This window comes from Oryctolagus cuniculus, chromosome 18 (assembly GCF_051225735.1).
Source record: "Oryctolagus cuniculus isolate XC-2025 breed Fujian yellow rabbit chromosome 18, ASM5122573v1, whole genome shotgun sequence".
Lineage (NCBI taxonomy): Eukaryota > Metazoa > Chordata > Mammalia > Lagomorpha > Leporidae > Oryctolagus > Oryctolagus cuniculus.
The window spans coordinates 67,432,420-67,444,765 of NC_142884.1; the positions used below are offsets into that span (position 1 = coordinate 67,432,420).

The window sequence follows — 12,346 nt, forward strand, 5'->3', positions numbered from 1 at the left end:
GATGGCCCAAATGCTTGGGCCCTTGCACCCACGTGGGAGACCCAGAAGAAGCTCTTGGCTTTGGATCAGCTCAGCTTCAGCCACTGTAGTCATTTGGGGAGTGAATCAGCAATGGAAGACCGCTCTCTCTTGCTCTGTCCCTACCTCTCTCTATAACTCTGTATTTCAAATAAAACAAGTCTTTAAAAAATTTTGAAATTATATGTGGCCTACATTATATTTCTATTGGGCAGCACTGAATTAGACCTCTAAAATCACTTCCTATTCCTACTGTTTTATGCCAACAAATCTTTTTTACATGTCCAAACTAGACAATGAAATATTCAGATTCCAAGTTTTGAACAAACACCACAAAACCTGAGTAACTGGCATTTCAGAGTGCCTTTAACCACTTGAGAAATATGCCCCCAACATGACAGGACAATCAAGTGCGCGTGATTTGAACCCAGTAAAGGATGAATGACATGCAGGTCAGCTTGGGTTTGTCAGGACATTTCAGTTCCTTCACTAGTGACACTGCTCAAACTGAAATAAAAGTGTCATCACCTAGCTCGGGGCTTTTTTATGGAGGTGCTGCCCACTTAGCTCTAGATAAACGGACACTTCAAGTTTCTAAAACCTGCATGGTTAAAAACCAGATGCCAGGCTCGGCCATACCACCCAGACACCTCAGCTGTGCAGCTGGCCAGCTGGCCAACACATCTTCATTATTGTTTCCATGTGAATGAAATTATACCGCAGCATTCTTAACCTGGGACTAAAATGAATGACAAGTACAGCAGCTACATTGCTGACACTCCAGTGTAAAGGAATGGATGCCTTTCATTCAACTTTACTGCGCAGTGGAGACACTGATCCCCGTGAGCAGAGCCCTTCTCTTACACCAGCAAGGAGAATCTGGGAACCTGGATACTCACCTTGAGCAGCTTCGCTTTCATGGTGGATGTGATGGTTGTGGGGTTGATGAACTGGAAGGAAGGTGCAGCATTGTTTGGGTACTGCGCAGGGAACTTCACTAGCATCTTCACTCGATGGTTGCTACAGTGCACAGACACTGTGCAGCTCCTATCCGCCGCGTCCATCTGCAAGAGACAGCCCACAACTGCTATCGAGACAAACCACAAAGGGTCTTTAAAGCCACAAGGATCTAAATCAGCTGACTGAATGCTGTGTGTCCTTGGTAACTGAGTCAGAGAGACAGAAGGTCTAGAAGGTCAAATGGTTTTGGAAGACAATTTATTTTTTAAAATTTATTTATTTTATTTGAAATGCAGAGTTACAGAGAGAGAGGGAGGGAGGGAGACAGACAGAGAGAGAGAAAGATCTTCCATCTGCTGGTTCACTCCTTAACAATCCCAATGGCTGGGGTGGGGCCAGGCTGAAGCCAGGAGCTTCATCCAGGTCTCCTATGTGGGTATGGGGAGCCAAGCACTTGAGCCATCCTCTACTGCATTCCCCAGGTGCATTAGCAGGAAGCTAGATTGGAAGTGGGGCAGTCAGGACTCAAACCAGTACCCATGTGGGATGCTGGTGTTACAGGTGGGGGCTTAACCCACTACTCCAAAACACTGGCCCGACAATTCGTTTTCAAAATATATTTTTAAATTTTAGTAACGATTCAGTAAGTTGAAAGTATTCTGACTTTAAAAGTTTCATCCCAAAGCTGTGAGGTGGACTAAGATGAAGTTAAATAGTCTGACTCAGTTTAAAAAGTACTGCTGGGAAAACCTATAGAGACAGGAAAGAGTGGTAGTTGTCAGGGCCTTGTGGGAGGAGGAATGGGGAGTGACTGCTAATGTGAACAGGGTTCATGTGGACAATGATGAACTGTTTTGGAATTACACATGAGGATGGTTATATAACACTAAACTGTACACTTTAAAAAGGTGAAACCTATGGCATGTGAATTATATCTCAAGAATTTTTTTTTTTTTTTTTTTTTGACAGGCAGAGTGGACAGTGAGAGAGAGAGACAGAAAGAAAGATCTTCCTTTGCCACTGGTTTACCCTCCAGTGGCTGCTGCGGCAGGCGCGCTGCGGCTGGCGCACCGCACTGATCCGATGGCAGGAGCCAGGTACTTCTCCGGGTCTCCCATGGGGTGCAGGGCCCAAGCACTTGGGCCATCCTCCACTGCACTCCCTGGCCACAGCAGAGAGCTGGCTTGGAAGAGGGGCAACCGGGACAGAATCTGGTGCCCCACCGGGACTAGAACCCGGTGTGCCGGCGCTGCAAGGCGGAGGATTAGCCTAGTGAGCCGCGGCGCCGGCCCATATCTCAAGAATTTTTAAGGGGCTGGCAATGTGGTGCAGCAGGTTGAGCTGCCAACTTTGATGCCAGCATCCTAAATGGGCACTAGTTGGAGTCCCAGCTGCTCTGTTTCCAATCCAGATCTCTGCTAAAGCACCCGGGAAAGTAGTGGAAGATGGTGCAAGTGTTTGGGACCCTGCACCTACAAAGGAGATCAGGATGAAGCTCTTGGCTTTGGCCTGGCCGTTGTGGCCATTTCGGGAGTGAACAAGTAGATGCAAAATCTCCTCTCTCTCTCTTTCTCTCTCTTCCTCCCTCTCTGTAACTCTGCCTTTCAAATAAATTAATTAAAAAATTTTTAATAAGTACTAGGGAAAAGAATCAAAATCCCTTTCTTAAACTAGATCACTAGGTAACCACTCTGTTCTCAATTGAATCTAAAAGAACATAAACTGAGTTGACAGAGACCCATTTAATCAAAGATTCTTCAGATTTTTCTGACTGCTTGTACTGCAAACTAGAGAAGACAGCTGCAGTACAGGGAAAAGAGTCACACACATGGGGCATCTGGAGACTTGGGTTAGTATTATTTTTCGCACTAAACAGCTGCTGGCCTTAGACAAGTCACTTCATCTCCTGGCATCTTGGTTTTCTCATCTGCTAAGCAGGGATAAAACCACTCGTTACAGAGTTGCTTTAAAGGCCAAGCAACATAACTATGTAACAGCACACATCTCTGCCCACAATTAACTGAATCTGCATAAAAGTAAAACTAATCAAGCTTTGAAATTCTTTCCTGGAGCCAGACTCAATTTCCTAAAGTAAAGAACTTTGATATCTGCCTACCAAGAAGAGAGACTGTTCCATGTGCTAAGTGCACAGAGGTTTTGGCTACTTATTCAGATTCTAACTCACAAAGGAGATGACCAGCTTGTAAGGGAAGAGGGCACAGCACAGAAGGCTTGGGGAGTCAGGAGGTACGGCTTCCCAAGTCAGCCCTGCCATTCGAACTTGCCCAGCAATGCCCGTCTCTTACTTCGCGTTCCCAGATTTAAGTACCTGCATAAATGGTAAAATGAAATGTTGGGGCATCTACAAAGGTGCTAAGGCTCATGAGCACTGGTTTATCTCTTGGTTCATCTTGGGAGGAAAGAAAGGATTAGGAAAAATGTCTGGTTTGTGGCAATACCTACTTCTTTGGAAAAACCTAGGAATTAAAAAAGCAAGCAAAGCTAGCCAAAAATCACAGCGGAAACAGCCTTCTCCCAGGAGCTGCCGTCAGCAAGCCTGAGATGCGGTCCTTCCAGGTCCTGGGTACCTCCACATTCACGTTCCGGATCTGCACATTGATCAGGGAGAACTCCTGCTGCAGGGTCTGGGGCAGGCCCAACTGCTCTGATTTCCTTTCTTCCAAGACACTGCTAGGGGGATCTTCCTTTAGGGCTACAAGGAGAGAGAAGTTCAGTATTGAGAAATAGTTTTGAAAACGAAGAGAACAGTTCTCAGATATCTGCTAAAACTCTGAAACGCACGGAGCGGCACCTCACAAACTACCTTCTTCCTCCCCATGGCTTGAGGTGTGCTGCTGATCTGCATCTTGAGCGTGCAAAGTCTTCTCCGGCTCCGGCAGAAGAGAAATGCTCTCAATGAACTCATCAACGCCATCCAATATGTCATTTGCACAAAGCTGCAACAAAGGGGAGAACAAGCAGAGCTAGAGAAGCCAATGGAAAGCATCATCGGTTCCGGCTGGAGCATTTTGACTTAAAAATAGCAATCACAGGCATCGAGATGTGTCAGCCAACAACTGACACAATCAAAACAGACTTTTACCCATCACCAGATCTCCCTCGTTAAATATAGAGTATAATAGACTCAATTATTTCACCCTGGAAATTTTCATTATCTAAGGACTTTATGCAAGCCTCAGGAAAAAAAACCAAAGTTTTAATGGAGTTAATCAGCTAATGTAAGAGCAAATCTAACCTAACCTCAGAGCATTAGGGGCAAATGGTACTTTTTGCAGAAAGTAGACTGAAAACGCAATAAGGTGATAAGCCTTGACCAAAATGCTCAAGTGTGACTTCATATTAAATATTCTTGGCATTTTATCACCATTCTGTGCAAAGCAGTGTGATGCACTGTGGAAGGATACAATACAAATGCATGAACTTAGAAATTTTTGCAACAAAATAAACTTATTTCTCACTTCCATGTTTCCACCAACTTTTTGAAATGCCTTTGCACAAGTGACACGGTTCTCATCATCAAGGAATTTAGTCACTGAACGAGAAGACAGAGCCCCACGGTGAGGCAGGGTAGAACAAGGATCTCAAAAGTAATTCACAGCAGGTACCATTGTGGCTGTTATTAGAAACAGATCATTTATGGGGGGAAAACTGGAGACAGCTTCATATAAGAGGTAGCAGACAGGGCTCTGAATATTTGCCAAGTTCAAGGTTAAGATTCTGAGTCCATTTGTAAAAGAAAGAAGTAAAGCCCACAGGACATATGCTCAGTGTGGTACCCATACTACTTTATATGAGGAGAGGAGAAAAAGAGAAGTTTAGAGGCTCTTTGGCTTTAAAGTGCTAAATACTGAAGCTGGCTCTTAAAGACCCTGAAGCTTCAGCATGGCACACGCAAGCCATTCAGCTAACCGCAAGTCCACCACAATCTCTAACCCCCACAAACCCTGAAGCTTGCATGTTTTGTTTCTCCAGCAGAGCACTGGATACATACCCTCTGCATCTGGGAATCCACCCGCCACATCCTCAAGGTCTGATCCCGGGACCACGTGACCAGCTGGTAGTCTTTGGACCCTAGAAATGACCAATAAGAACCCTAGAAATCCTTCTGCATTCAACAACTATTTTGTTACAAGTTACAATGGAATTAGATTCATTGGTTCATTCATTTATCCATTTAACAAATATTCATTATTTCCCTTATGCCAGGCACTATTATAGGCACCAGGACTATATCATGAACAAAACAATGTCTTCCTAGATCTCACATTCCAATGGTGGAAATATAGACATAAACATACAATAAAATGTCTGCCAGTAATAAATGGTATAAAAAAGACACAGGATAAGAGGATAGAGACTGATGGGGAGTTATTTTTAGAAAGGACTCCCTAGGGAGGGCACTGTGGCACAGCCGGTTAAACCACTGTCTGGGACATTGGCATCCCATTATGAGCACAGGTTCGAGTTTCAGCTGCCCTACCTCCAATCAATCTCCCTGCTAAAGGGCCTGGGAAAGCAGAAGATGGCCCAAGTATATAGGCCCGGCTACCCACATGGGAGACCAGATGGAGCTCTAGGCTCCTTGCTTTAGCCTGGCTCATTCCTGGCAGTTGAGGCCATTTGGGGAATGAACAAGCAGATGGAAGACCTCTCTCTCTTTCTCTCACTTTGCCTTTGTTTTTAAATAAAGATTTATTTTATTTATTGTTCAGAGCAGTTGCTTTCTTGTTAGGTGTGCCCGGGGATGTAGTAAAACACTAAGGAATGGCTTTTTGGTTGAAGATATGACACAGAGAAGGAACTGATGAGGGAAAAAGCATTAGAGAGAGAGGGAGACAGACAGAGACAGAGACCACCCTAGTCTCCATGTGAGTGACAGGGGCCCAAGCACTTGGGCCATATTCTGCTGCCTTCCCAGGCACACAGGACTGGAAACAGAAGGGAGCCAGCTTTGCAAGCAGCAGCTTAACCCAGTGCAGGGCAATGCCAGCTCCCTGAGCAGAAGCTTAAATGAAGTGAAGTAATAACAGAGAAATTATCAGGTAAAGCGTGATGCTGAGATTTCACGTCATATTAAACTTTCACCTCTACAAATGTTCTTCCTTCTACATGCTCTTGAAGAGCTGGGGATGAATTTTTTATACATATATATTAAATGAATTGTTCTAAATGCACCAGGGCATCTTAGTGCTCAAAAGAATTTTTTTGTAAAATGATGCATCCCTTTATGTAAAATGAATAATCACTTTCAATGTTCTTAATTGACTAAATTGTATTTCACACATTACATCTAGTCAAAGGGAAATTATCCTAAAAAGGTCCAGGGTACTTTATGAAAGATCAGGACATTTCAGGTCAATTATGCAGTATCTAGAGTAACTTTCACGGACATCTTCAGAAAGCAGACAGTTAGAAATTATTTCATCCAATTCCTTTATTTTACAGATACGGAAACTGCAGTAACAGAGAATATGAGCAATGGGGTAACAGGGTGGTAAAAAAAAGGGGGGGGGAGTAGTTCTTTCCCTCATTAGTTCCTTCTCTGTATCTTTATCTTCAACCAAAAAGCCATTCCTTAGTGTTGCACTACATCCCAGGGCACGCCTGACAAGACAGCAACTGCCTGTTACCACCACTCAGCTTCAAACTCACATCAACAATTTCCTGACTCTCCATGTGGCTTTTTATCAGCTTCCTTGACTTTGAGGAAAAACCGTGCCTCATTATTTTTCAAATTCCACTCCTTCACCTGTGCCTTCCCCCCTTGTCCCACTAATTCCCAAGGGCACCTGCTTTCCCCGGCTCTCTTTATTCCACTTTCTCCTGCCTTCACTCCTGGCCTTTGAGGGCAGCTTTTCCACAGAGCCAGTTCTGCTGTCTCTGTTTACGGTGCCTTATGATCTGGCTCTGGCTTCAATCCACTTCTGTAACCCCCCCCCCCTTTTTTTTTTTGACAGGCAGAGTGGACAGTGAGAGAGAGAGACAGAGAGAAAGGTCTTCCTTTGCCGTTGGTTCACCCTCCAATGGCCGCCGCGGCTGGTGCGCTGCGGCCAGCACACCGCGCTGATCCGATGGCAGGAGCCAGGCACTTCTCCCGGTCTCCCATGGGGTGCAGGGCCCAAGCACTTGGGCCATCCTCCACTGTACTCCCGGGCCATAGCAGAGAGCTGGCCTGGAAGAGGGGCAACCGGGACAGAATCCGGCGCCCTGACCGGGACTAGAACCCGGTGTGCCGGCACCGCAAGGCGGAGGATTAGCCTAGTGAGCCACGGCACTGGCCTGGAACCCCTCTTTAAAAAAAAATTATATATTTACTTGAAATTATTTTTTACTTGAAAGTCAGAGTTACACAGAGAGAAGGAGAGGCAGAGAGAGGTCTTCCATCCGCTGGCTCACTCCTCATTTGGCTGCAATGGCCGGAGCTGCACCGATCCAAAGTCAGAAGCCAGGAGCTTTCTCTGGGTCTCCTCCATGGGTGCAGGCCCAAAACCTTGGGCCATCCTCCACTGCCTTCCCAGGCCACAGCAGAGAGCTGGATGGGAAGTGGAGCAGCCAGGACTCGAACCGGCGCGCACATGGGATGCCGGCACTGCAGGCGGCTGCCCCACCTGCCACGCCACGGCATCGGCCCCTGTAATCCCCCTTTGAATGATCATACAGCTTCCCACTTATTCAAGTAAACAATTTTCTCTTACTCTGCATTTTGATCCTTCAGCAATATGTGAACAACTGATAACCACTTCATCTGAAACATCCTTTTCCCTTGGCCACAACATCCTGATTCTCCTTCTACCTCCTTAAGAGATCTTCTACCACAGCAAAGTCAAAGCAAGAGGAGGACCAATAAAAATTTGCTAAGACAAGCACTGTGGCGTGGCGGGTTAAGCTGCTACTTGGGACGGCCAGCCAGCAGCTGTATCAGAGTGTTGGTCCAAGTTACAGGTAGTCTGCTTCCCATTCAGCTTCCACTAATGCATCTGGGAGGCAACAGATGACGGCCCAGGTGCGTGGATTCCTGCACTCACGTGGGAGACCTGGATGGAGTTCTGGACTCCCAGCTTTGGCCTGGCCCAGCGTAGGCTTTGCAGGCACTTGGGGAGTAAACCAGAAAATCAGAAGATGGACATCTTTTTTTCTCCCTCAATCTCTGCCACTCTGCCTTTCAAATAAATAAATCTCTTTTTAAAACACTGTGGCAGGGCCAGCACTGTGTCATAGTGGGTAAAGCTGCTGCCTGCAGTGCTGGCATCCCATATGGTTACCAGTTTGAGTCCTGGCTGCTCCACTTCCTATCCAATTCTCTGCTGTGGCCTGGGAAAGCAGAAGATGGCCCAAGCCCCTGGGCCCCTGCACCCACATGGGACACCTGGAAGAAGCTCCTGGCTTCAGATCGGCACAGCCAAGACTCAAACCGGTGCCCCCATGGGCCAATTAGGGAGTGAACCAGTGGATGGAAGACCTCTCTCTCTCTGCCTCTCCTCTCTCTGTGTAACTCTGACTTTCATGTAAAATAAATAAACCTTTAAGAAAAATTTGACAGTGTTTTTTGTGTTTTTGTTTGTTTGTTTTGAAGAGGCTGATGCCCCGCAGGAGCAGGAGCAGCAGGTGCCGGAAGGCAGCGGCCTGGCCTCTGAGGAGCCGGCCTCCAGCTCCTCTCCAGCTCCTCCAGGGTTGTTTTTTTTTTTTTTTTTTAAGACACAGAGTTTACCTCACTGCTTGGACACTCACATCCCATATTAGAGTGCTGATTTGCGTTTGAGTTATTCCACTTCTGACCCAGCTTCCTGCTGATGCATTCTCGGGGGCAACAGATGACAGTTCAAGTGGCTGGGCCTCTGCTACACATCTGGGAGACGCAGATGGAGTTCCAGGTTCCTACCTTCCGACTGTCCGGCCCTGGCCACTGCGGGCATTTGAGGAGTGAACCAGTGAATGGAAGATCTCTCTCCTTCTCTTTTTCTGTCTCTCTGACTTTTAAGTAAACATTTTTAGAAGTATTTTAAATAATTTATTAAGAAGACATGGGAGTAAAAATAAACTACCATTTATTTGTAAGTTGTAGTCAGCCTAGCACTTAAGACACCATGTCCCACATTGAGTACCCAGTTTCTCCTTGGCCCTGGCTCCCGATTCCAGTTTCCTGCTAATGCAGGCCCTGGGAAGCAGCAGTGATGGCTCAAGTAATTGGATCGCTTCCACCTACATGGGAGGCCTGGATTGAGTTTCTGGCTCCCAGCTTCAGCCCCGGGCCAGTCCCAGTTATCGCAGGCACTTGGGGAGTCAATCAGTCAATGGAAGTCCTTTCTCTTTCTCTAAAAACAAGTTACAAAATGTTTAAATAATCTGTAACAACCTTAGGCTCAAAAAAAGGTAAAATATAAAATACACACAAGACAATTTACAAAAGGTTCAAAAACAGGCAAAGTATTTTTAGGGATTCACATATAGGCACTGAGCCATAAAGGATGAAAACAGACACTGCTGTCCCAAACCTTAGGACAGTGACGCTCTGGGGAAGGGGAACTGTGATAAGGAAGCTGCTGGGGTTTTAGATTGTTCTTTCTTGACCTTGTCAAAGTTACATGATTTTTCACTTGACAACGATTTGTTAAACTGTATATGTTTTACGTAATTTACTAGAAAAAGGATATATATCACAATAAGAAAGTATTTTTAAAAAATCCTATAACTTATACTCAAAATTTTGCTACTGGCTAAGCAGCTCCAATTCACACAACTTATCCCACCAGCTTAAAGATGGGTAGCTAAAAACTTTTTATTTCAACCTATAACTACAGGTCAACTCCTCCCTAACATACCATGGGGAAATTATACCACCTATTTTCTATGGCAAAATGGAAGAGAGAAAGTTCAAAGTCAAAAGCCATATATGCAATTGGTGGGATCAAGACCAGATAGTCACATGTTTCTGGAAGCAGGGGAGATTTTGGAGATAAGAACAGGAAATCTAAGAGGCCTGTGTTGTGGCACAGTGAGTTAAGCCACTGCCTGCCTCAACAGTATCCCATAGAAGCCCAGCTACTCTACTTCTGATCCAGCTCCCTGCTAATGCACCTAGGAAAGCCACAGAAGATGGTCCAGGAGCTTGGGCCCCTGCTACTCATTTGGGAGACCCAGATGAAGTTCCTGGCTTAGCCATTTGGTGAATGAACAGTGGTTGGAAAATCTCCGTTTCTCTCACTCTCTATAACTCTTTCTTTTTTCTTTCTTTCTTTTTGACAGGCAGAGTGGACAGTGAGAGAGAGAGACAGAGAGAAAGGTCTTCCTTTTCCGTTGGTTCACCCTCCAATGGCCGCTGCGGTTGGCATGCTGCAGCCGGCGCACTGCGCCGATCCGAAGCCAGGAGCCAGGTGCTTCCTCCTGGTCTCCCATGGGGTACAGGGCCCAAGCACTTGGGCCATCCTCCACTGTACTCCTGGGCCATAGCAGAGAGCTGGCCTGGAAGAGGGGCAACCGGGACAGAACCGGCGCCCTGACCGGGACTAGAACCTGGTGTGCCGGTGCCGCAGGTGGAGGATTAGCCTATTGAACCGCAGCGCCGGCCCCCTATAACTCTGACTTTCAAATAAGTAACTTAATCTTAAGAAATATATGTACATATTATATATATTATGTATATATAATATATATACACATATAGAGAGAGAGAGGAAAAGGAAGGAAGGAAGGAAGGAAGGAAGGGAGGGAGGGAGGGAGGGAGGGAGGGAGGGAGGAAGGGAGGGAAGGAGGGAGGGAGGGAGGGAAGTTAAGAGGATAATCAAAAGTCTCCTCAAAAAATACCCTGGGGCCAGTGTTGTAGCATAGTGGGTAAAGCTGCTGTCTACGACACTAGCATCCCACGTGGGTGCTGGTTCAAGTCCTGGCTGCTTCACTTCTGATCCAACTCCCTGCTAATGTGCCTGGGAAAGCAGCAGCAGATGGCCCAAGTATTAGGCCCCTCTACCTGCTTGGGAGACTCGGATGAAGCTCTTGGCTCCGGCTTGGCCCAATACCAGCCACTGTGGCCATTTGGGGAGTGAAGCAGCAGATGAAAGACCTCTCTCTTTCTCTCTCTCTCTGTATATATCTGTATCTCCATCCTGGAAGAGTTTTGTGAGTGTCACAAATAAGCTGGGATAGAAGAGGACTGCTCTAATCCCAGGACCAGGGGAGACCTTTTCTAGACCCCTGAACAAGTCACATCACTGCACCTGCTTGCCTTTCCTTCTGTAATATGGAAACACCAAGAAGAATACTTCCACTCTGTCAGTGTATAAGATCTCAAGAAAACAGAGGCTGCATCCAAATTTGGATGGTGAGTCAACTGAGAAACTGAGGTGAAATGCTTCTATGGTTCCATTATACTACAACCTTGCAGTAGTGAGGGCTGGCTATACTGAGTTGCAATAACAAACAACCTCTAATCTCAGTGGCTAAATCAAGGGTTTCTTTCTTGCCCTACATCTCCACTTCATCCTTGTGCCAGCAAGGGAGCAGCTCCATCTGGAGTCTTCCCAGTTGCCAGGACAGAGGCAAAGAGAGGAGAGCATGTAACTACCACACATGAGTTCCTAACACTTTAACCTAGGACAGACCACATCACTTCTGCTGCTGATCATGAGCAAATCCAAGTCGTCAAGGGGATGGGAGGTAAAATGCCACTGTATGTTTGTGAAGATAACTGGGGGTACATGTCCTTAGGACTGTCTAGGATCTCCTTCATCAAAAGAATGGCAAGGGGCAAATGTCCTGGCCTTCAGGGGAGAGGGATCCCAGAGTCTTGCAGCCCTAGAAATGATCCACAGCAAGTCTATCAACCCCCTCCTGTACCAGATCCCTTCCTAGCATGAGCCTACTCTGAAAATCAGAGAAGAGGAGGCCAACCGGGGACAAGGAGCAGCAGTTACACACTCCCCTTGCCCACCCACGGTAAGAGGTGCTGGTGCCCTGACTCGCTGGTTCCTAACACCCAGCCCTGTCCTGCATCCTCCTTACTGGACCACAAAGCCAACACCGACTGCTGCTGCTGCCGTCCCACAGAGCTCAGGCGGAACGCCACAGCGGCTCTTCTCCCCAGCTCACCTTCCTTCTGTTTCCTCCACTGGAACTCCAGTACCACATCATCGTGCCCCACAAAGGTATGGACGGGGGTGTTCAAGTCAAACACATTCCACAGGAGAAGGCTGTTTTCTCTCCGCAACTGGGGAACCATCACAGTCACCAATCCATTGCTGAAAGGCTACGGCAAGAAAGGGACACAACGGTGACTATTTCAAAGAAAATCAACTGAGTCTTGAGTTTCCCAAGTTGGAATTCTTCCTAATAAAAACTAAATTAGAATACGGCA

At 46.5% G+C, this 12,346-nt stretch overlaps 1 protein-coding gene across 11 annotated transcripts in view; it reads right to left on the minus strand.

Annotated features, from left to right (window-relative positions):
• The window catches only part of WDR59 (WD repeat domain 59), a 101,774-nt gene that overhangs the window by 39,896 nt on the left and 49,532 nt on the right, over positions 1 to 12,346 (minus strand). For all 11 annotated transcript variants that reach the window (XR_011384093.2, XR_016225421.1, XR_016225422.1 and 8 more), the window contains 5 exons: positions 12,082 to 12,238; positions 4,991 to 5,070; positions 3,803 to 3,935; positions 3,567 to 3,691; positions 918 to 1,082 (listed from right to left, as the gene is read on the minus strand). Coding sequence is in view for 6 of the 11 variants with exons in the window: in XM_051847282.3 (XP_051703242.1) it covers positions 918 to 1,082; positions 3,567 to 3,691; positions 3,803 to 3,935; positions 4,991 to 5,070; positions 12,082 to 12,238 (660 nt within the window). In the remaining 5 variants the exon portion in view is untranslated. The remainder of the gene's footprint in view (positions 1 to 917; positions 1,083 to 3,566; positions 3,692 to 3,802; positions 3,936 to 4,990; positions 5,071 to 12,081; positions 12,239 to 12,346) is intronic.